General features: G+C 30.1%; 1 protein-coding gene across 1 annotated transcript in view; it reads right to left on the bottom strand.

Annotated features, from left to right (window-relative positions):
* Positions 1-209: 209 nt before the first annotated feature.
* The window catches only part of Paip1 (Poly(A) binding protein interacting protein 1), an 85,487-nt gene continuing 62,106 nt past the window's right edge, over positions 210-23,590 (bottom strand). Inside the window, exons 9-10 of the mRNA XM_085818828.1 lie at positions 19,341-19,450; positions 210-2,956 (exon numbers count right to left, since the gene is read on the bottom strand). Of these exons, the coding sequence (XP_085674954.1) occupies positions 2,866-2,956; positions 19,341-19,450 (201 nt within the window). The 3' untranslated portion in view covers positions 210-2,865. The remainder of the gene's footprint in view (positions 2,957-19,340; positions 19,451-23,590) is intronic.

The raw sequence follows: 23,590 nt of genomic DNA, 5'->3' as shown, positions 1-23,590 counted from the left end.
CAATGCAGAAAAAGGAAAGAGAAGCTATTTCCAGGATAGGATATGGTTTCACCATCTGATGCTTTAGATAAGAAAGAAAAGTTATTCATTTAATTTCGGCTTTGATACGGGAGGGGGAAAAAGAGTGTTCTTTAAAAAAAGAAAGAAACAGCACTAAAAACAACAAACAAACAAAAAAAAGTGCTTTAGAGAAAAAGTAAGCACCTATAAAAAGGTCTTTATAATTTATTTTCAAATATAAGGACTTAACAAGCACTTGTAAGGACCACTATGCACCCTGTTGCCAGAGAAATTAAATTATGGGAAATATTTTTAAGTCTTCCACACTAAATATTTGTAGTTGAAAAAACATTTAATGATAAAAGGGGTCATGGATAAAAACAGTTCAAGAAGAGAATGTCCTAGAATTATTTTTAAGCAATTCTTTGTACTTAAGCAGTTGCAGACAAAAGTTATTGTTAAAATGTCAAATTTTCTTAAATAATACTGATAATACAAGGTAAAAAAACTTTAAAACTTTTTATAGAGTACAATAGAAATATTCATACAACAAAATAAAAGTATCCATGAAAAATCTGAAACAATATGAAAAGATACAGGCAACGTCATTGTGAAAAATGTATTTGAAATTTCATATTTATACTTTAAGGAACAAACTGACAAATTATTTAAATACTTTGAAATGCAAATATCATATGATTCATTGACAGAATATACAAATTTTGAAAACACAGTGAAAATTAAAAATCCTGACTACAAAAATCTCAGTTGAAATTAGATTTTTTCTTTACATTCTATTTCAAATTAAACATGTTATAAAATCATAACCATGCTAATAGTACGGAGAGCAGAAAAGATGTTAGTTCAAATTATTATACAAAATATTTATAACTCTAGCATGAAATTAAAAGCTATCAAAATGAATTATATCAAACAAACAATGCGATGTGTCACACGTGCCAATACATATTTTTCTTTGCATATTTACAAAATGGCAGCAGTAAGAGTTCCAAAGTATTTTAAAACTCTATAAACAAATTTCAATTCAGATTAACTATTTAAAAATAACAAATCTTTAAGAAATTGTATGAATAGTTACATATGCAGATGCACAAATTTGTCCCAAATTTGCAACTATTCATTAACACAAAATGTTATCCAGAGGAAAGGTGAAGATAAACCCTGAAGAGTACCAAAGCATTCAATACATGCACTAAACAAAATTATGTTGAGTTCTGAACATTAAAAACATTTCATTGACAAAATTTTATATGCAAACAGGAAATTTCTTTAAATTATTTTGAAATCTACAAGCAAAACAAAAACTCAAAATGAAAAATTGTAAATTTTGAAAATAAATTTTTGAGTATTTCGACACTGTGAGAAAATTAAGCATAATTTATAAATACACTTTTTTTTTAGAGTGTGCAGTTAAAATTTTACAATGAAATAGCTTTCCATAAACCAGTTAGGAGGGGGAAAAATGTACCACATTTTTTATTTTATGTCTGTCACTACACATGACAAATTACACTAATTTAAACACTAAAGTTAAACACTACATAACAAAATTGGATATAATGCACTATTTACTGATATCATACCTTCACACCCATCAAAACTACAACTGGAAAACTGACAATTATTGAAGATACAAATTTAAATTTCAATTAACTATGTATTCTCTTTACTCAATAAAAGATAGCATGACAATGACATGTGCAAAAACATTCTCTCAAAACTATAAATATTTATGTACATCTATATAACTGTTAAAATAGGCAATAACAGAAATTATCATTTGTGTGACTATACAAATATATTATGTACTAAATGGTATAGGATTAAAGAGAATAAATGAGCATATAATCAAAATTAATAATTTCATCCCAAATGACATGGGAAGGGAGATTCTACAGTGCTTTGTCATACATCAAATAAATATAAAATTCACATATCTTGAAACAAGAAATCTTTCAAATACACTGAAATTACATAAAGAAACTGAAAATTTCAGATCATACTGCATAAGTATTAGGTCATAAAGAGTACTCTTATTTGCTACAAATATTAAAATTTGCAGTTGAAAGCATTTGATATCGATCATATTAATATTCACTGAAAATATTTACATGCATTAGTACAGAGAATAAATACATGTAATATAATACTTAAAACTGCAACAGATAATTCAAAAGATTTTATAAGCAAATTGGATGAATATATAAATTTAATACATATACAGGGTTTTTCTAAAGATAACTACATAGAATTTTTTTTTTTTGCAAGTTACCTAGAATTTTGTAAAATGGCTAAAAAAATTAAATATAGGAAGTAATTTGTACATAATGGAAGACAAAAGGAATATACCTTACATTTGCTGATTCTAAGTTATATTGACTTCTAAATGAAATCTTATTATTGAAAATTACTTTGCCTCAGTAGTATTACAGTTAAACAAAATACAACTCATCCTTCTAAAAAATACATGTATCCAAAGCATGTAAAATGGTCCAAAATGTAATTCATGGCTCATAGGACTCATGTATACCCCAAGAAATTCAGTTTTATACAAATAATTAAGTAGATGTATAGTGTTAGATATATGCCTTGATAACCCAAATGCTTTCAAAAACAATATATAATAAATATAAAAGCAACAAAATATCTATACATGGATGGAAGTATATGCTTTTCCTAGGAGTGAAACAAAATTGCTGTTAGATAAATTTTACTGTCACCTCTGGAAAAACTAAAAACCAAACAGTTTGTCTATTAAGAGATTATCCAGAAGTTCCAAGTTCTGTATTTGTGCAGGAGAAAATAATGTACACCAAACATCTGAAAACAAAACTGAACAAGTTTTCAATGCCTTAATGCCTGCTCTCTCAAGAATATTTCGTATGCTTCAGAGATTTCTTCTGTCATTTCATCTGGTTGATTATCCTCATATGCTCTGCAAATACGATAAAATTTATTATAGAAATAAAAAAGTTTTTGTCTTAATTTTCTTGTAAAATGATTTATTTCAACTGAATTTAAGTAAAAAATACAGACAAATTATTGCAGAACTTCATGGAGATTTAATTATAATACATGAGAAAATTATAAAAGTTATGTATAAGATATAGTTATAAAAAGAAAAACCTACAACTGTTTATGATTATTTTCATTTTAAAAATCTTCTCAATTCTTTCTCAGAGAAAATCTTAAGGAAAGAATAGTCGCTAACCACCTGACAACTTCACTTCATTTGTATTAGTTTCAGTTAAAATAACATGCTGAGTAACAATTATTGGAATTGTTAAAGGAACAAAAATCGGTGTAATATTCACAAAATTTATAGGACTAGTTTCAAAGGTTTAAACACAGAACCTTCTTCAGCTGCAAAGAATTTACAAATATTATACTGTTTCTTGTGCCCTTAACACCTTTAATAACCATTTATATTAGGCTAATTAGAATATAAAATGAACTTTATTTCACATAAACTTTTTTTTTTTTTTTTTGTTGTTGTTGCCTCTATCTCTTTCTTAAAAAATAGGGCAATCAATAAAAGTCAGAGGCTCTTTTAATTGGCTAGTTTACTGTTTTAAGAATGGACCTTCTATCAGTAACAAAACTAGTGTCTTGACGCAACAGAGAATGATCACTTTCATTTGACACAAATGGGCTTTATATATGAACAAGAATGGTTTTAACTTAATAAATTAATGCAGAAAGTGAAGTGTTTTTCCATAACTAATTTTAATTTAATAACTAATTTCTTGGAAGTATTTTTCAATTTAGCCCCCCAAAAATATTCACTATAGCAGTTAGACCATTTTGGTCCAATTACACAGACTGGAACTTCAGTTATCTAGACTAACTAGAAACACAACCTGCCCAGGTAACTGAGCTACACCCATATTATGTATTGCCAAGTGAACAAATTTTAATTTTTCAACTATTTTATTCCTCCAAAGATTACAAACAAAAAATAATAAAATGATTTTATTTCCATTAACCAAAATGTAATACGCATTCACTTTGCATGGTCTGTACACACTTTTCACAAGGACTTTTAATGACCATGAATGAAAAAATTAAGGACCTGTATAAACTAATGTAATTATCTAGACACAAACTTCATTTTTGTAATTTGTAAGAATAAAATAAATCTGAAAGTAGGATGCATTATTATTAAACATAATCTAATTTAATTATAAAAAAATTCAAGTAATTAGCATTAAAAATTTCTTGAAACAATCATATTATACACTTATACAGGGTTCGTACACATTTCTGCACACGGAAATTAAGTACTTTTAAGGACTTTTAAGGACCATTAATGAGAAAAATTAAGGACCTATGAGCAAATGGGAACTGAATAAATTCAATTAAAAATATGCCTGAATTTCACTTTTGTAGTACCATCCTAAAAATAAAATAGATCCCTAAGTAGTACGCATTATTACTAAACATGAATTAATTAACATAATTATTAATAATTTTAAGAATAAAATAAACTTTATGCAATTTATCAAGTAGCATTAAATATTTTACATTTATAATAGTTGGCCATATTTGAAAGAAGATAAGTGACATTTACGTTTTACTAATAGTTAGCTTTATATGTTGATTTTTTATGTCTCATTTTGTCACATACTTGGTCAGTCTAGAGATTGAGTAAATAGTAGGTATTAGATTTTATGTCAAGCGGTATAGGTTAAAATAAGAAGTAAGATCATAATCAGCATGATTCATAACAAAAGAACCACCCACGGTTCATAGCCACATTTTAATTTAAAAAAAATAAGCACCTATAAGCACTTTTCAAGCACATTTTAAGAAAAAAAAAATAAGCACCTGTCTAATTACATTATACACAACTGCATAACTTCAAAAATTAGACTCGTGATTTAAAATATGAGAAATGCAGTATTTATTAAGAGAGAATAAGCATTACCCCAACAATCGAAAATAATAATTTTTTTTTAAATTTTAAATAACAGTTCAATTTACAGAATTAGTTTACAACGAGAGAAAAAAAAAACTATGCAGAACTAAACTATATTACAAGATTTAATGCTGAAATTTCAGTTCAAAATAGATGAAATAAATATTAATAAGGCATATTTTTTCTATTCACTTGGAACTTAATAAATACAATTTATTTTTCCACTCATATTGATATTTAACTAATTTAACTCTAAATTCTGAACATTTTCTAAATTTTCATCGTATATCAGTTTTCCCTTAACAGATATTGCAAGCAAAGTAATTTAAGTAATAATGAGGAACATTTCTGAAATCAGAAGACAGAAATTTGCTTCATGCAGTCATCCTTTAATAGTAAAAGCTTAACTACCCGCATACTTGAAAATCGGCGAATATTCGGACAGTCGAGCGTAACTTGAAAAAGAGAAGCGGAGGGCGCGGATAGACTGTAGCCGTTCTTAAGATTTTTCCTCTAAATAAATGCTTTTGACATTTCGATATGTGCATCATATAAAAACAAACCAACGGAACAGAAAAATATTCTGCTTAGCAAGCGCAGTAAAACTCTTTAAGTGTTCATAAACAAATCTCGGACCGAACATCAAAATTAATTATCTCTGCAAAATACCGCAAACGTTATTGCGCAACATGTGCTTTCTATGCTTTCGCAATTCTTTGACCAACAGAACGACGGGCACCTATCTGTACTCTCCGCGCACACCAAAGGTTTATGTTAATGCAGAGAAAGGAGGAAAAGCTATTTCCGGGAGTATGATTCACCATTTGACATTCCATATTAGGAAGAAATGTTGTTTATTTAGTTTCGGCTTTGGTACGGGGAAAAATTGCGCAAAAGCACTAAAAGCAAAAAAAAAAAAAAAAAAAAAAAAAAAAAAGCACTAAAAACAAAAAAATAAGGACTTTAAAAGAAAAAGTAAGCACCTATAAGGGCCTTTAAATTTTATTTTCAAATATAAGGACTTAGGACTGCTACGAACCCTGCCACCGCTGCTGATCGTCCAGAGAGAGACTTCTGATTCGAACAAACCTGAAAAGCCTAATGTAGGCACGGTTGGCAAGCATTGAAATTTAGTCAGGCGCTGTTTGATGCAGTTAGTGTCATAGCTTTGTGTAGAGTTCCAGAGGTTGTAACCCAGTTAATATACTTTAAGGTCCCAATAAGCCATTAAAGCACCAGAGGTGATAAAATGTTTTGTATTAAGTCTCATTAGATGAAAAGAGTAAATTTTACATTATTGTGTTTTATCTTGTGACCACAATGAGTATTAATAAAAGGCAAATGACTCTCCTTAATATGTAGAGATAATTTTTAAGGGTAAACAGTTAATTAATGTTGTTACAAAACATTTCGGTTTCGTAACAACACTCAAATATTTATACGTCTTTTTAATTTGAACCTTCCCAGACATTTTGGCTAATTTAAATCAATTTCCTTCTCTTTAAGCATCTTTTCTCTAACAAACAGAAATTTGTCTCAATACACATACCAATGTTTTCACTAGTTTCTGCATGTTTTATCTCCTAACTTGTGAACCTCTCCACATTGTAGCTATGAGGGTGTACTTGATTAGGTAAAAGTTAAATAATCCAAAACCCTGTCTGAAAGCAGCTACAAAGATTTAAATAAGCTTCTTATTTAAAAAGAACTTATAACACAAAGGCATGTTCTGATGCTAACAAAATCAATTACAGCTCACGGTGATGTAATTAATTAAACAAGAGCAGTCAAATTCAAACTCAAAATGTGGACTAGTGGTTAAAAATTAAAATCAGTCAGATCAATTTTATTTAAATTTAATCTGGCTCAGTAACTCTATCATTTGAGGAAATAGAAATGGAATTATAGTAAAGGCTAAAATCATAAACAATTAGGTAATTTACTTAATAATAACTGCACATATCTTTGAAGAATAATTATTTTCTTTAGGTATTGACTTTCTTTCTATAACCCCTCTACCTATTCATTTTAGAATTTTGGGATTTAATTAAGGATTTCTGTTATTCTAAAAACACTAAATGCATTTAGAATAAATAGGAAATGTGGCTAATTTTATTTCTTTAGTAATATAGATAGTAATATAGAAGTCTTAGTAATATAGAAGAAATATGAAATATATATGGTCGGTTACAGAGCTGGTGTGGCAGAATTTTTAGAATTTAGTGACACATTGAACAACAAAATCTAGAAATGGCAAAACGTTTAGAATTTAGAGCAAGCACTGGAAGCAGAATTTAGGATCCACAGAGCATCAGATGGGAAAATGCCTAGTGCCAGCTATGTGTATGATGCATTAAGACATATTAGATGAATCTTTTAAATTGTAAGTTTTCAATTTCTTTATTAATAAAAAAATCCCTTTCTATAATGCCTGCTCAAGTGATAAGATTAGAAGCATTTTTGATATTTTCCATGCTTGTGTCAAGTGAAAAGTAGAGAAAATAAAGGGAAGATAAACATGTTAAGAAAAAGATTCTAGTATCAGGAGTAAAACATTCAAATATTATGTTTTCATTGTTCTTCTAGACGTTCTTTAAAAAGTAAGAAATACTTTCTGTAAAATACATCCATTACATGTTGATACATGAAGATATTTTTCATTTTGTCACATATTTCTCGAATCTTCTAGAATCATGGGTCTATAACTCTTGCCTTCAAATCTTTCTAAACTTTCCAAGCTGCAATGTTTAAAATCCTAAAGAAAATTCATCCCTACCAATTCTGTAACAGCAAAAAACCAGAAATATTTTGGAAAAAAAAAAGGGGGGGAAGTGTAAAATTATTTTTATAGAGAAAACTGATGCATTTTCTGAGACTTTTGAATATTCTAAGACAATAATTACATGGGAAAAACCCTTACTATGAAAAAATTAAAAAGAAAACTTTTTTAATGAATTATATAGCTAATTTTGCTTTTGCTAAGAGCTCTTTCATAAATTATGCTTTATAGCATTATACCTTGTTTATTTTTCAGATTCAAAATATTGTATAATAATAAGTTGCCAAAATGAAACTTTATAATATGACAGCAAAAAATAAAAATGCTTTATTTTAATGTTATTTTTTAAATATAATTTCAATACGTTACCATTATTTTAATGAAATTTATCAATGTTATGATGTTTTGAAAAAATCATTGAAAAATTTTCAGATCTCGGAATTAAAAATGTTCTATAGAAACTTATCTTATAATCGCCAAAATGGTGACAAGTTGCCAAATTTAGAACCGTTTAATAAATAAACTCACATCCCCAAAAGCGAAAACTTATTTAAGAGCTCTTTATTAGAACAAATGAATTTCGAAATGCTTATGTTTCACTTCTTGCTTAGAAATTCAGGTATCTCATTTATATTAGAAATAGACACAAATTATAACCCATGAACCCATTCAAAAGATAACTATATTTGTCAGTGAATCGGCAAAAATATTCCTCCAAAATGCTAATTTACACTCAAAATGGCAGTCATAAAAACAGACAGAAATTTCTGATGATTAAAATTAAGGACCTTCTGCTAATTTTTGCCAAAATTAAGGACTTTTAAGGACTAAAAATCGATTAAAAAAAATTTAAGGACTCTTAAGGACAAACCCTGTTATAACAGAAAGAAGAATAGTGAATTTTTATGTAAATTTTACTAGCAGTTATTGTTATACAGATTCCTTCTTTTATGCTTCATTTCGTCATGTACCAGCTCAATCCAAAGGTTTATGCAGATTTCATGTCTGGCATAAGTTAAATTGAGAAATAAAATAATCATCAGCACGACTCACAACAGCAGCCTGCATGTGTACTTTGATTCATTTAGTGTCATAGCTTTGTGTAGATTTGCTGGAGTTGTAACCCAGTTTAATATGTAAATTTTTGTGTTGTATTTTACATCGACAATAAAGATTAAAGAAAGGCAACAAGTCATCTTAACATGTAGAGATAACTTTTAACGCTAAGCAATATGTTACAAATAATTAAATTACATAGTTAGATAGCCTTAGTCATAACAGACTTACATGGTTACAACTAAATTTTTTTCTGAAAAAATGTTCATTGAAAAATTTTCATTTGAAAAAGCACTAAAAGCACTTTACAGTAGTTATATTTTATGATATTGATTCTAAAATTATAATAGTATAATTATAAATTAAAAGCATACAGAACATTTATTTTTTGCAAACAAAATATTTATGTGCCTTTTTAATTTTAAAAGTTTTCTGACATTTTAGCTAATTTACATTAATTTCCTTTTCTTTAGCATTTTTTCTAAGCTTATTTGTTTCAATAAACAAATCAATGCTTTCATTAATCTTATCTGCTAATGTGTTAATATTTAAACAATGTGCCTTTTCTTCTTCCTGCTAATTTTATTTCTTTAATAATATGAGTATAGAGAATAAATATGGAGTGGTGACAGAGCCAGTGTGGCAGAATGTTTAGAATTTAGTGAAGCATCAAGCAACAGAATCCAGCCATGGCAAACTTTTTAGAATTTAGAGCAGGTATGCGTGGTGCACTGAGACATACAACACGTTGTCAGTTTTCAATTTCTCTGCTTGTCTCAATACTTGTATCCAGTGAAAAGATAAGAAACTAAAGGAAAGATAAACATGTTAAGAGAAAGACTTCTGAGATTAAAAGAAGAAAATTGAATTAATTTTGTTTTCACTGTTCTTCCAAAAATTTTCCAAAAGATACAAAATTCAGCACATTTCTACAAAGACAACCATTATGTGTTAACACCAATTATCCCCACCAATTCTGTAAAAGTGGAGGGGAATCGGAGAAGAAAAATGTAAAGGGAATTCTGCAGAGAAAACTGATGCACATTTGAATATTCTGAGACAATTACACAAGTAAAGGTTCTTACCTGGAAAAAATATCAAAGGAGATAAATGAAATTAATTTTGAAATAATCACAATAGCCTTTTTTTTTTTTTTTTTTTTTTTTGGCTAAACTGTACTTTGTAGCACTTACGTTTATTTTCCAGACTTAAAAACTTTTCTAAGACACCAAAATGGAAAGTAACATCTCTTTGAAATATGGCAACGGGAAATAAAAATATTTTATTTTAATGTTATCTCTTAAATATTATTTTAGTATATTATAGTTATTTTTATGACATTTATTAACACTATTATGCTTGTAAAAAATCATGCAAAGATTCGCAATATCCGAATAAAAAAATTTGTACACACACTGACCCTGAAATCACCAAAATGTTGATAAGTTGTCAAACTTAGTGCTGCATAATAAAAGAACTCATACTTCAAAAAGAGAAAATTTTTTTATGTAATATCTTATGAACTCTTTACTCACAAAAAAGTAATAGTTTTAAAATGTTTATATTTCAATCAAGATACCAACTCATTTATATTTAGTAGTCGTAGAGAATACCCATCGTTAATCCATCAAATACATTCAGAGGCTTTTCGCACATTTTTTAGACGATTTTGGTAAGCGGTAATAAAAAATCGTTTGTTGCAAAAGAAGTAATTGCAACTGCACTATGTTTTTAAAAGTCAAAATTATGTGGCTTAAAAGTTTTGTTTTTATTCAAAATGGTGAATTTAACAAAGCATTGGTTCGAAGGCTACATTTACGCTCTTTCCAAAGAGAAATATGCATACCCTGTTATCCAAAAATGATGTGAGTCATGGTTTTGTGATATCTAAAGCGTCGATAGGTAATATCATCAACAAAAAAGGAAAAAAAAAAGTCAAATTGGAGCCTCAAGTGGGACAAAAATTCCAAACAAGTATCTAAGGGACCTATTGCAAAGGTACGTTGTTTATTGTTAAAAGAAAATCCCCCTAGTCAAAGGATAGTTGCAAAATCATTAAAATGCTCAGTGTCCACTGTAAACAAAATGATAAGCGTTGATTTAAATCTTAAGAAAGCGAAAAAATGCAATGTGCATCGTCTTCTTCCAAAGCATATCGCTTAACGCAGGACACACTGCAGAATTTTATATGAGAAACACTTATCCAAAGAAAAATTAAAAACAATTGTCACAATAGATGAAGCATGGGTGTATTTATATGATTGTAACAAAAAAGACCCATTTATTATCATAAAAGGGGAGAAAAAATTTAAGTATATGGTTCAAAGAATCGAAAGAAAGTTTTTCTAAGGGATTCATGATTGTTGCTGGTTTTTCTTATAATAGCAAGTTAAAAATAAAGAGAGTGCAAAAAAATGTCAAGATTAACTCCAAATACTATCAGAAACATATTTTATCGCCAATTTTTCTGAATGAAATACCATCGCTTTACTCACAGTGCCATCAATCTGTGAGACTACATCAGGTATATTGGTGTATTTAATTTAATTATGGCAAAGCCCACTAGGGCTATCTGCCTAAGGGGAGGGATGCCTTCGTGGAGGACTTTCTAAGGGAAACTGGCTCGTATACACGTTACACATTGGGAAAACCACGAAAACACCCATGCAGCCAGCCCGTTCGCGGGATTCGAACCTCGGACCGAACTACCAGTGTTCAGCGTTTTTACCGCTCGAGACTCCATCAGGACAAAGCTAGCAGTCACACATCAAAATCCACTGTAAATTTCCTAGAAGAAATGGAACCCAAAACTGGTATCAAGGCCATGCCCTTCACTAATATCCCTACTAAATCTCCCGATGTGTCACCTATGGATTTTTGTGCTTTCGGACTTTTAAAAACTGCATTATCCAAACGTTGTCCCAAAACCCTAACAGGACTCTGGAAACTGTTTGGGAGGAACTGGATAGAATACCTCTTCTGCCACTTCAAAAGGCATTATTATCCTGGAAATTGCGGTGTCGAAAGATAGTTCAGAATAAGGGATGTCAAATAGAACATTTAAAACACAAGAACTTTACGTAATTTAGTTTTGTGAATACAATATACATCATCTAAAAAATGTGTGAACAGCCTCTGTATTTGTCAATGCATCACAAATTGACATATTCTTCCAAAATATTAATTCACATTCAAAACGGAAGTTGAAAAAAAATCTGTCAGAGCAGTAAAATTAAGAACATTTTGCTGATTTGGGTGAAATTAAGTACCAAAAATAGTTTAAAAAAACCCCTAGAAAAACTCAAGTACTTTTTAGAAACCCTGCTTTAATAAAATAACTATGAAATTACTCTTATTTTTCTATGCATAAAAACCTAATTACTATTTTAAATAAGAAAGAACAAATTTATTCTCATTCAGAAATGTTCTAACACAAACCATATAATACTGTTTATCTTGCACTCAGAAAGAATAGGCATACTACTTATTTAGTGTTTTTTTAGAACTGAAATGTTTAAGCAAAAATTCAGAAAATGCCTATATAGAATATGCAACTATTTCTTTAATGTTTATAAGCCACATATTTGCCAAACATATAAATGGTAACGGCATGTTAATTATAATATGACTAGCTAATCTTAATTTTTAGCAATTTAAATTTTTTCTTTTTATACTATTTAAATCAATAACAATATTTAAAACATGTACATTTTAAATGGCCTCAAAAGATGAAAAACAATATGGATAACAGGTTAAGTTAGGTTATTTGAGTATGGCAGAACCATGAGGGCTATCTGTTTAAGACGAGGGATGCCTTTGTGGATGACTTTCTAACGGGAACTCGCATTTTACACATAGGGAAACACATAAATGTATTCACGTTTTACACATAGGAAAAACCAACCCTGCAGCCAGCCCGTTTACCTGGGATTGAAACTAAGCCAGGTCAAGCTACCAATATTCCGCAGTTTTAACCATTCGGGCCACTGGTGTAGCTGATGTTATAGTAGGACACTGTGTTATTAAAGTCTCTATAACTTCTGTAATGGAGTTTTGTAGCATTATGTTTTGAAAATGCAATTTTACATAATACAAACTAGATAGCAGACGGGTTTGTTATTATACTTAGCGTATATATTGTAAATATTCAGATACTTAATAGCATGATTGTCGCTTCCAGTGCTACAGCAGAATGATTAAAGTGGTGTTATCAGCATGTAGCTTGAACAAATAGGTGGTCCAAAATACATAAACAGAAACTATTTAAAGACCTGGAATAAAAAAGAAAGCAGAGCAAACTCATAAACATTGCTGAACATTATACATTTAGTCACAGCAGTATGATGGTACATGTTACATTTTCTTTGGCAACGTGCACATGCTCACAGAACATAACAGTGACATCAGAAAGGTATTAAAATCAAGTCTTTAAAATGCTTCTTCAAACTATGTTATGGCAATGGATTAAAACAAAAATTGCTATAACTTCTCTACACACAGCATGCATGGTGGACAATTACCTTGACAGTAAAATGCTGAATTCATGCAGTGTTTAATACATTTGCTAAAACTTAACCCCTTTAAAAACCTTGGGGCCACCCAGAGTTTAGGGGGAGTCTAATGTGATATCGAAGAGCCCAGGCTCAAATACCACAGAAGACATGGCTATAACTGTCTGTCCCTTCGAAGAGGCAATGGTGGCTGCCTATTACGTGCCTCCATAGTAAAATGGCTGCCACTTTTGGTCTTAAGAGTGGCCAATGCCCACCATTATTAAAATAATAATAATAATGAACAAATAAATAATTTCTTTGGAATACCTTCAGTAAACTCGAACGATCCATTAACTACAACCACTCACAGAACTACAAACTGGTTTAGAGTATGTATGAACAAACAACTGATGCCCTCTGCTATACTGAATTGTCCAACTCAAGTGTTGTATGTGTTTAAACACATACAACATTTTCTAAAATATAACAAGAAGAATTTAAAATTAATACCTTTAAATACCCTTTCACTACTTTAATTACCATTATTAAAATATTACTCAGTTAGATAGCTTCTTATAAAATTTGCATGTCAAATTTACTGTCATGCTAATTTTTAGAAAATAGTTTAATATCACGCAATATACCACAAAAAACAAAATTAATGTATTAGTGAAAAATCTGATGTGCACTTGAAGTCCCTTTAGTTACATGTTTCTAATAACAATGAGCTTGATAAAGTGTAAAATAAGAAATAGCTTAAAGCTTGCTACTCCTTAAAACATGGAATTGGCCAAATTTATGGCCAACATAATTATAATTTTTATTATTCTATTCTCCCATACAATGGAAAATAATTATATGTGCTCATGCATACATCCATTCTCATGCTTTCATTTCAAAATATTGCACCAATCATAATATATACTTAAGTCATACAGTGCTTTCGATCCACATATCAATTACTTAACAATCACAAAATTTTTAAATGGAGCATTCTTTATTCCTAGTAGAGGTAAGTGTTGCCATATCTTTTCTTCCCAATCTATATCAAAGTTCAGTTTTCTGAATATGATGAGAACTTTATTTTCCCTTTTAGCTTTACCTGTTAAACATCACTTATAAACTTCACACTTATAATACAAAACATTCAACAACAAAAACACAAAATCTGTAAAATCAGCTTTAGAATTACCAATACAGTGTTAAGTGTTGCCACACTTTTTTATATTCACTATATTAAAAAAAAGTTCAGTGGCACAATAGCCCTAGTGGACCACGGCCTGCGGTGTCCTCGAAATCTGCTTTCTTGACCTTGAGCCCCAGAGCGCATCAGAATATGCCCTGGGCAAGTGGTCAGCTTGTTGCAGAACCCCCAGTGTTTAATCCCCAAGCGAATTTCGTACTCATTTTATTGACCCATTTAAGAGATGAAAAGCTGAGTCACCCTTGCCCAGCCCACGAATCAAAGCCCGGAACTGTGGTGCAGCTGCGCAACGTGCTAGCCACATTGCCACCAGACTGTCATTTACTGTACTATTTTTTCAAAATAATACAGTGATAACATTTAGTGGCAGTATCCTTTCATTTAAAAGCAATTCAATACAAGAGAAAAATTGATGCAAAAATAAGGCTATTGCATTTAGCTGATTCACAACAAGAGCTCCTCTTCATAATCAGCTTATGCTTGTTGCATTAACTTAAGGGAATACATTAAATGCTTATAAATGCAATATATTGTTCTCAATCATATACATGATTTAAATACCGAATTTGAGATACACTCAGTTCCAAAAGTTAAGCACGAAGATGTAAAATGCAAAAAAAATCAACAAATACTGCTTTGATTGACACAAAATTCAGCAGGAAAGTAGCATATATATTTATGCATTAAACAAAATCAATAATTATATACAGAAATGAAAACAATATTAAATTTTTGTAAGTTATCAGATAATGACATACTGGAGACTTAAACAGAATTATGTATAAAGTGAAAATATGCAGCATAAAAAGAAAAAAAAAAAGAACATTAATAGAGTATGTGATCCCCCCCCCTCATCTGTATACAAAGTTTACACTTTGTAAACATGCTTTCAATTAGGTGGTCAACTACTGCAAAATTAAGCAATCACCATTCTTCTTGTAGAGCAGTTTCCAGCTCAATAAGAGTGGCTGGAGGTGGGAAACGTGAAAATACAGCACGGCCGAAAGCATCTCATTTTCAATAGGATTAAGGGCAGGCTAATATGCTGGTCACGCCATACACGCAATCCCTTCACTCTACAGGTAGTCAGCTCTGTGGGGACGCGCATTATCATCCATTAAAACAAAAGTAGGGCCAACTGCTGCAGCGTACAATCTCACAATGGGTTCTAGGACTTCATCTTGATACCGGACAGCCATAAAAGAACCCCGTTTAAAGATGTGCAGGTCGGTGTGGTATCCTAATGAAATTCCCGCCCACATCATAATGCTTCCGCCTCGGAATGTGCGATTTTCGGTGATGTTTTGGGACTTATTTGCGTGTTCGTTGTTCACACCATATCCTTTTACACTTATCATTTGGCTCCAGAGCAAATCTTGACTCATCAGTAAGCATGAGATTGCCCCAATCAGACACATTCCAACTGATATGTTCCCGGCACCACTGTAATCGTGCCCCTCTTGACTGGACAAATAAATAGAAACACAAACTCAAGGTACCCGGGCATACAGTCCTTTTCATATGTAATCTTCGGCGTACAGTAGCTGCCATTATCGCCTTACCAATGGACGCTGTAACCATTGACATCACACGTATGGAGGTGGCTCTGTGATTTCGCTTGGCTACAATAGCAATATATCGATCTTCCGCGGGTGTTGTAACCCTTGGGCGACCGGCTACGGGCCTTCGGACAACTGTCTGTGTGGTTTGGAATTGTTTCCATAAACGAGAAATTACGAATGATGAACGCCGAAGAAAAGAGCAACATCTGTGATCGACTGTCCTACTTCAATGCGCCCCACAGCATGCCAGCACTCAGAATCTTCCATTCGTCTTCTGGAAGTCATAGAAACATGCATGTCTTGAAAACAAATAGTACGAAAGTTTTAAACACCTTCTATCAGCACTTACAATCAATTTCTGTAACCCTTCATAAAGCTGGCTTCTTATAAGACTGCCTTTTTTGCATATTTCTTGACATGAAAGCATGAATGGCTGTTACCTAACATATTTGCAGACTTCCATCTACCTCTGCAGGCTTCCGGAAATTAGCATTTTCCTCTCCGTGCTTAACTTTTTGAAATGTATCTCATAATATATTTTTTCATGAAAATCTATTAAGAGCTTCATGTAAAGTATCACATTCAATTTATCAGTTTAACACAACTGACTGCCGTGCCACCCATATTCAGTGACAGCAAAAATTCTCATCTCTGATCGGGTAACATGATCTGTATTTCAGTGATGGCACTTATTTAAGTACTTACAATGTAAGTTAGTAGGTATTTGAAAAAATTCTTGTCGAAAGAAAGAATATCATTGTCGTTGACAATTCATTCCACTCAACTGAATTGCATTTTCTTCAGTATCTACTATTCTTTCTTCCTCAATGACCCTTTCTTTTAAAATACGATCCATAATATCTACACCACATTTATTATCATTACACTTATCAAGTTCCAAAACAGAACCTGATGATATAATTCTATTTATATTTTTCTTTTTGAAAAAATCTCAGCTGTTCCTCATCACTACTATATGAATTTCTGTATGCCTGGTATAACAGGTTTTTTCTTGATTATGATAAGATTCACTAAGGAATAACTTTTTTTTTAACATTACAAAAAGTGATGGCAACATTTTTAACACACACAAAAAAATTACCCATTAATTACTACAGAAAAAATATTTTGAAAGTAAGAAATAATTTTCGAATCCCACACACTTTCTTAGATATTTTGTGTTTGGGGAAAGATCTTCAACAGAGTGTATGCTTGAAATGTTTAGTTTTAGATGTTCTAAACTCCAAGATCAGAAAAAAATGGTGCATCATACAGCAGCGCTCATGGCCTGATGGATATTTTCTTATGGACTTGCATGGCAGTGTACGTAGTAAGCTAAAATCTAACATGCTGTTCCCACCGATATAAGTCTTGAATATTAAAAAGGGATTATATTTTAATATAGTTTTTTAAAATTAAAAACTGTTACAAACTTAGAGTAAAATTCTACTTTTGGTGTCCTGTAAAAACTGTTATGGACTTTGTTTAAAATGCTACTTCCAGTTGTAGAATTTTATTCAAAATCTAATCAACTCTTTATATGAATACAAAGCTTAAATATGAAAACAAATTTTTGAAATTTTCATGTAAGAGCTATCATAGGTGAAAATATCATCCAATAAACATGCATAGATATTCTAGAAATAGTAAAAACATGCTATGGGGACATTAATTTGCACTTATTCACTGAAAACTCACTATTGAATTTTTAGACTGAAAACATTCCCTGCCTTATCTCTTTGCAACACATATTAGCCGGAGGTAAAAAGGGACAGAATGTTAAATCACTGCTTAGATTCCAGTAAAATTCAAATAACTTCACAAAAAAATTACTTGAAGATGAACAAGCAATTGTTCATATACAGAAAAGATCTTAAGAATGAAACCATAATATTTCCAATGTGAACAGGGTTATTATAAATGTTAAAATCATGAAGTAAAATGGACTTCATGGCAGAGGTCTAACAAGGCAGAGTGTGTACCTTAATGCCAGGTTTAACAAGGAATTTCTTAAATGACTTTGATGAAATAAAATTATAAATTAATATGGACAGTTCTTGCACTTCTGTCCTAGGAAATTTCGCTGCAGAATATCAGCATTTTTTTACCCTATGATTCGGATAAAAATGCAGAAACATTAAACAAAAGAGAATAGCATTACTTATAATGGAAACAAGGCTTCTAATAAATTCTAAGCCCCCTCTCAAAAAAGATTTTTCTGCTTTTAAATGAAAAGATTAAATTTTGACAAAACTAATGTAAAATCTAAAACAGTAACAATAAAAATCAGGCAGAAGATTTGCTTTTGAATGGCTCAGACTGATTAAAATCTACTCTAAGCATCAATAACTGATATTTTAAATCACTTTTAGCAATAAATTATAAAATTTATATATGCTATTATATAGTATACTCTTGACTTCCAGGCTAATGCCGGGGAAGTACGTCACTAATAATCCAAACTAAAAACTGTCCTGCATATTACGTATTTAGTTCTTAAAAAAATCAGTATTTTACTTTGTGTTTGTCTCTAATTTCTTTTCTTTCTTTTTTGTTTAACAATATCATATATAGTTTGCATGCTAATTCGATTCTGCCGCAAGCTTTACTCTCAGTTCGCCATGTTCAAATCATTCAATAAACATAAGTTTTTGTTTAAATGTTAAAAGAACTGCCTTGTGCTTAGTAGTTGTAGTGCATTCTTTATTTATTTTTCAGTTCTCTTAAATTAAAAAAAAATATATAATAAGAAAACAATGCACGAAAATGCGTAAAAAAAGTCCCACTGATCAATAAAAATGATGCATTTGACAATGTACATACAAAACGAATGAGATGAAATTCAGGAATTTTTAGAGCATGCTTGGACTCGTGTGTGTGCTTTTACACACTCTCATGCATAGCATTGAATGTTTGGTCATCGGCACTGCCACACATGAACAATCCATAAATCAGACAATCAAGTATCATTATTAACTAAATTTGTATGTAATTTAATGCAAATAATTAAAATGAAAATCTAGAAACAAATTTCAATTCCTAGATCATAAAGATAAGATTTAAATTTTTTATGCAGATTAAATTTAGTTACATTTTTAAAACAGTCAGATCTTTTTCACTTATTAAAAAACTCAAATACAAATATAAATTATTTTGCTACAGTTAATAGAAAGAATGGTTACATTGATTGGAAAGATCTGCTTACTAAAAAGCATTAATTTACGTACATTACATGGAGCTATTACAGCACAACAGCATATTATGTTTATATAACCAGCATTGAAAAAAATAGATGGACATCACTTACTCATACTCATCAGTGTCTGGAGGTAAATTACTTGCATACTGACTCTGCAAAAACAATACTTCATCAGGTGTCAAGGGTTTCCCATCAGGTCCATACATTACAGGTTCATCCTGTCACATGAAGGGGAGGAAAAAAACACATCCATAAGATATTAGAGGAACCCACTTTTTTTTTAACAAGCAGAAGAAATGGAATTTTAAGCAGAAATTATACATTTTAATGATAATTTAATATTAAATATAACAGAAAAATATTAATTCTATCCATTCAAAGACACGTATGATAAGAATAACAGCTTGTTAACTTCAGTTAAGGAACATTTATATAGTACATTAATTTTTTTTTAATTCAAGACAAAAAAAAAAAAAAAAAAAAAAATTTTTTTTCTTTATATATAGACAATTTGTTCACCATTCATAGAAGATAGAATACAGTGCATATCATTACACTACCTGCAGCTCATAATAAAAGAAGGCATAAAAATGAATACTAGAAAATAAAACTTAATTAAAATGCATACTTTAGTTTTTAAAGCAAAATATCAGCATAACTAACAACCCCCCCCCAAAAAAAAATAAAGTGCTCAGAGATATAAAGCAAACATTCAAATTGGCCGAGCTTCACGCAGTCTGTTGAAGATATGTGTAGATATTGTAAAAACATCAGCACATGATTTAATTCTCTTTGAAAACAACTAAAATGCTTCAAAAACAAAGTCCAACATTGAGAATCAGCATAAATTTTTAAAAAAATTTTGCTGAAGCTGAAGAAGGTAGTTCAAAAATTTTGAACTACCTTCTTCAGCTGCTAAGTGCAAATAAACCAAATAAAGGGTGAAGAGAGATAAGACAAGAAAGGTTGGAAACAAGAAAAGCTAAAAATCTCTTTAAAGGCTGAAGGTAAAGATGGACTGCAATTAGGGTCAATAAATAAAACGTTCTAGTTAATGATCCAAACTGCAATCCATCTTTACCTTCAGTCTTTAAAGAAATTTTGTTTTAGTTTTTCTAGTTTCATCAATAGATGGCACCAGTAGCTTCTGTCCAACTTATGTCTATCCTTATCTTTCTTCACCCTTTATTTGGTTCATTTGCACTTAGCAGCTGAAGAAGGTAGTTTAAAAACTATGGAAACTAGTACTTCAAAAAAATTTTTTTTTATTTACACTGATTCTTAATGTTGGACTTTGTTTTGGATTGTTATTCACCATGATATTTAAACTAAACTAAAATGCTTATTTACATTATTAGCTCCATGGACTTTTTGTTAATTTTACTAAACTGTGGTATGACATAGATAACACATTTAAAATATAAATCATCTGCACTACTAAATTACAGATGTATAGCAACTATTGTTACATTGTTATAATTCCCAGAAAAAAAATTTTCCTTATCATTCTGAAAAAAGCCAAGTTTAGTATAGTTTGACTAATAGTAGATTAGTCAAAATGCAAAACAAAAGAAACAATGAATGAAAATGATTTTTCAGGAAGTAATATGTATACACCCAATTAGTATTACCATTTCTAAACAGTCTACATCATATTTATTTATTCCCATTTATGTATTTATCCAAAAATTTAAATTAAAGAGAAGATCTTATTAAAAAAGTGGCATCAGTTCTTTCATGTAATTTGGGACATATCATTGATTGCCTGGGAGAAAAAGCACAGAGAATTATTAATTTGTTAATAAATCTGGATTTTAAGAAATAATGGAATGAGTCATTGCATAAAAGCACACAAGTTTTGAAAAGAAAATATCGTGGATATCCAGTCCAAGTACAAAATCACAATTAAGTAGTTCTATGCAAAGATTATATATAAAATGCACATATGAGGAACTAAAAATAAAGAAATCAGTGATATAAGTAGATACTCCCCAGCTCTTAAACAATAACTAGCACATCAAAAGCAATGAAAGAAAAATGGAGCATTAATTTTATGAATTTTTGTACTGCTTCATGAATGTTTTACGGTGGAAAAAATTAATGCAGCTGTTATTCTACATCCATGAAATATACTGCATTTACAAACTGAAATATTTCTTTCAGCGAGATGCTCAGAAAGGTACCCCAAACCAAAATAATGATATTTACATTCAATTGATTAAAAAAAATCTAATGCTATCTACCATACATTGAACCTTCATTTCAACATCAATGATATAAACACAAAATTAGCATTTGCTAGCCAACTCTTACCACATTTCACATACATAAACATATTTACACATTTTTAAGACACATAAACCAATTGTATTTAGTAACACTTCGTAACATTTCATGCTATGGAAAAATATTACCTACACAAAACAGTTTTCTTATATCAGGTTATGCATAAATACATTAAAAATGTTTTTTCAATAGCTAGTGACATTTTTAGATCTAAACCTAAATGTTATATATTAAATAAAAATTCCAGGAGAGAGGAAAAAAGCATATTCAGTGTAAAACCCCTACCACATATGCTATTTGTTGCTGGAACACGATGTTGAAAGAAACATTTCTCGAAACTATGGTTCTGCGAATTGAGTTACCATCTTCACTTGGTAAACAAACAGACTTGAAAGCCAAACGGGAATCAGTTATCGCTCAGATTGGCGAAAGAGACATTTGCTTTAAAATTCCGTGTATATACAAAATATATTTTGTAATTATTTTAATACTGTTGGCAAAATGACATGCACTTGTTACATTAATTGTTACATTTAAATTGTATTTTTTTTTTGCTCCGATTCTTGTAATGATCTGTTGCACATATTTTTGTAAATACTTTTTACATCCTACATTCAGTGATTTGTCATTATTTCGGATTTTATTATTGTAAACAATATTTTTGTATCCATATATTTACTTAATAACTTTTATGTACACAATATAATGTCATTTACTGATGTATTTTTTGTGATGAGTGAAAAATATTTTATCCCCAAAATTTTAAATATTTCGTAAAGGCTACTTGCTCAGTTTTTTTTTTTTTTTTTTTTAAATTCCCAAGTAAAATACAAATGCAAAGGTTGTGTGTAAATGGGTGAATTTTAATGACTAGCCTGATGCACTTCAAGCATTTTTCAACGTGTGTACACCATATCCATGATAATGTGCAAAGAACTGATGACTACAATAACTGCCAATTACATAATTAGAATTAGAAGTAACATCAAATAAACATTTTGGCAATGTTCATTTTTGTATTCATACATATATATAAACACATATCTAATAAGTCGTATAGTTACATACACAGAGAGATGCGATGGTTTAGATGTTGATGTACGTTTATTAGTATTAATGTAATGAATAAGATTTATATTAATGAACGTATATACAAATGTGTTTCATCATTCATAATAATAAATCCATAAGTTTCCAATTTTCAATATGTAGCATTTATAATAAAAATATTGTTCTTAACGTGTTTATAATCTAAAAAGCATTTCATTAATAACATGAATATAATAGCATGCAAATTTAATGCGTATCCTCATTATTACATAATCTATGTTTTAATAACTATGTATAATTATAAAATTTCAATTTAAGAGTAGTAAAAATAATAAGCAGAAAAGTAAAGTTGTGCATATACAAACAGATTAAAAAATTATTCACCTTAAATTTAATAAAAAAATACTATTATATCATACCATTCTTTTCACACGATCTGCACGAAATACGACAAATTTGGCAACGAATAATTTATAAAAATAGCACATCATAAAATATTGTCTACTCTGAAATTTCCGTGATTATAAATTTACTGAATATATAAACATTTTGAAAATGACCTAGAGTTATACTACAGCATAACAGCAATATATATATATATAGCTTTTTCAGTATTTCTTCAATTAAATTAGGTTCTGTTTCCACCATGCAGAATCTCACAGTTGCAGCTTTCTGTCTTATTGGTTGATCTCTATGTAGAACATATCCCCAGACGAAACATTATCAGAAAAGTTTCAAAATGTTTTCCATAGGCAGGACATGCCTAGCTGGACGAAATATTTCTTGGAAACTTCCCGTTTAAACCAGTGTTACTAGAATCTCGTTTCTTGGAAATGTCCCGCCTAGCCGTGTGCGTAGCTACATATGACAGCTCTTTAACACCAATACCTTTGACAGCATCAGCATAAAAGTTCTTTATGCAAAATAAATAAATAAATAAAATAAAGATAATGTACAGGTAGCAAAATTGCAAACAGAAATGTGGGAATAAAATATGTTGATCTGTAAATCCAACAAATCAT

Source organism: Stegodyphus dumicola, chromosome 6, assembly GCF_044657685.1.
Source record: "Stegodyphus dumicola isolate Sdum_Otavi_A_Nest chromosome 6, ASM4465768v1".
Classification (NCBI taxonomy): domain Eukaryota; kingdom Metazoa; phylum Arthropoda; class Arachnida; order Araneae; family Eresidae; genus Stegodyphus; species Stegodyphus dumicola.
Note: the sequence above shows the minus strand (reverse complement) of the source record. Positions and strands in the feature narration are given on the sequence as shown.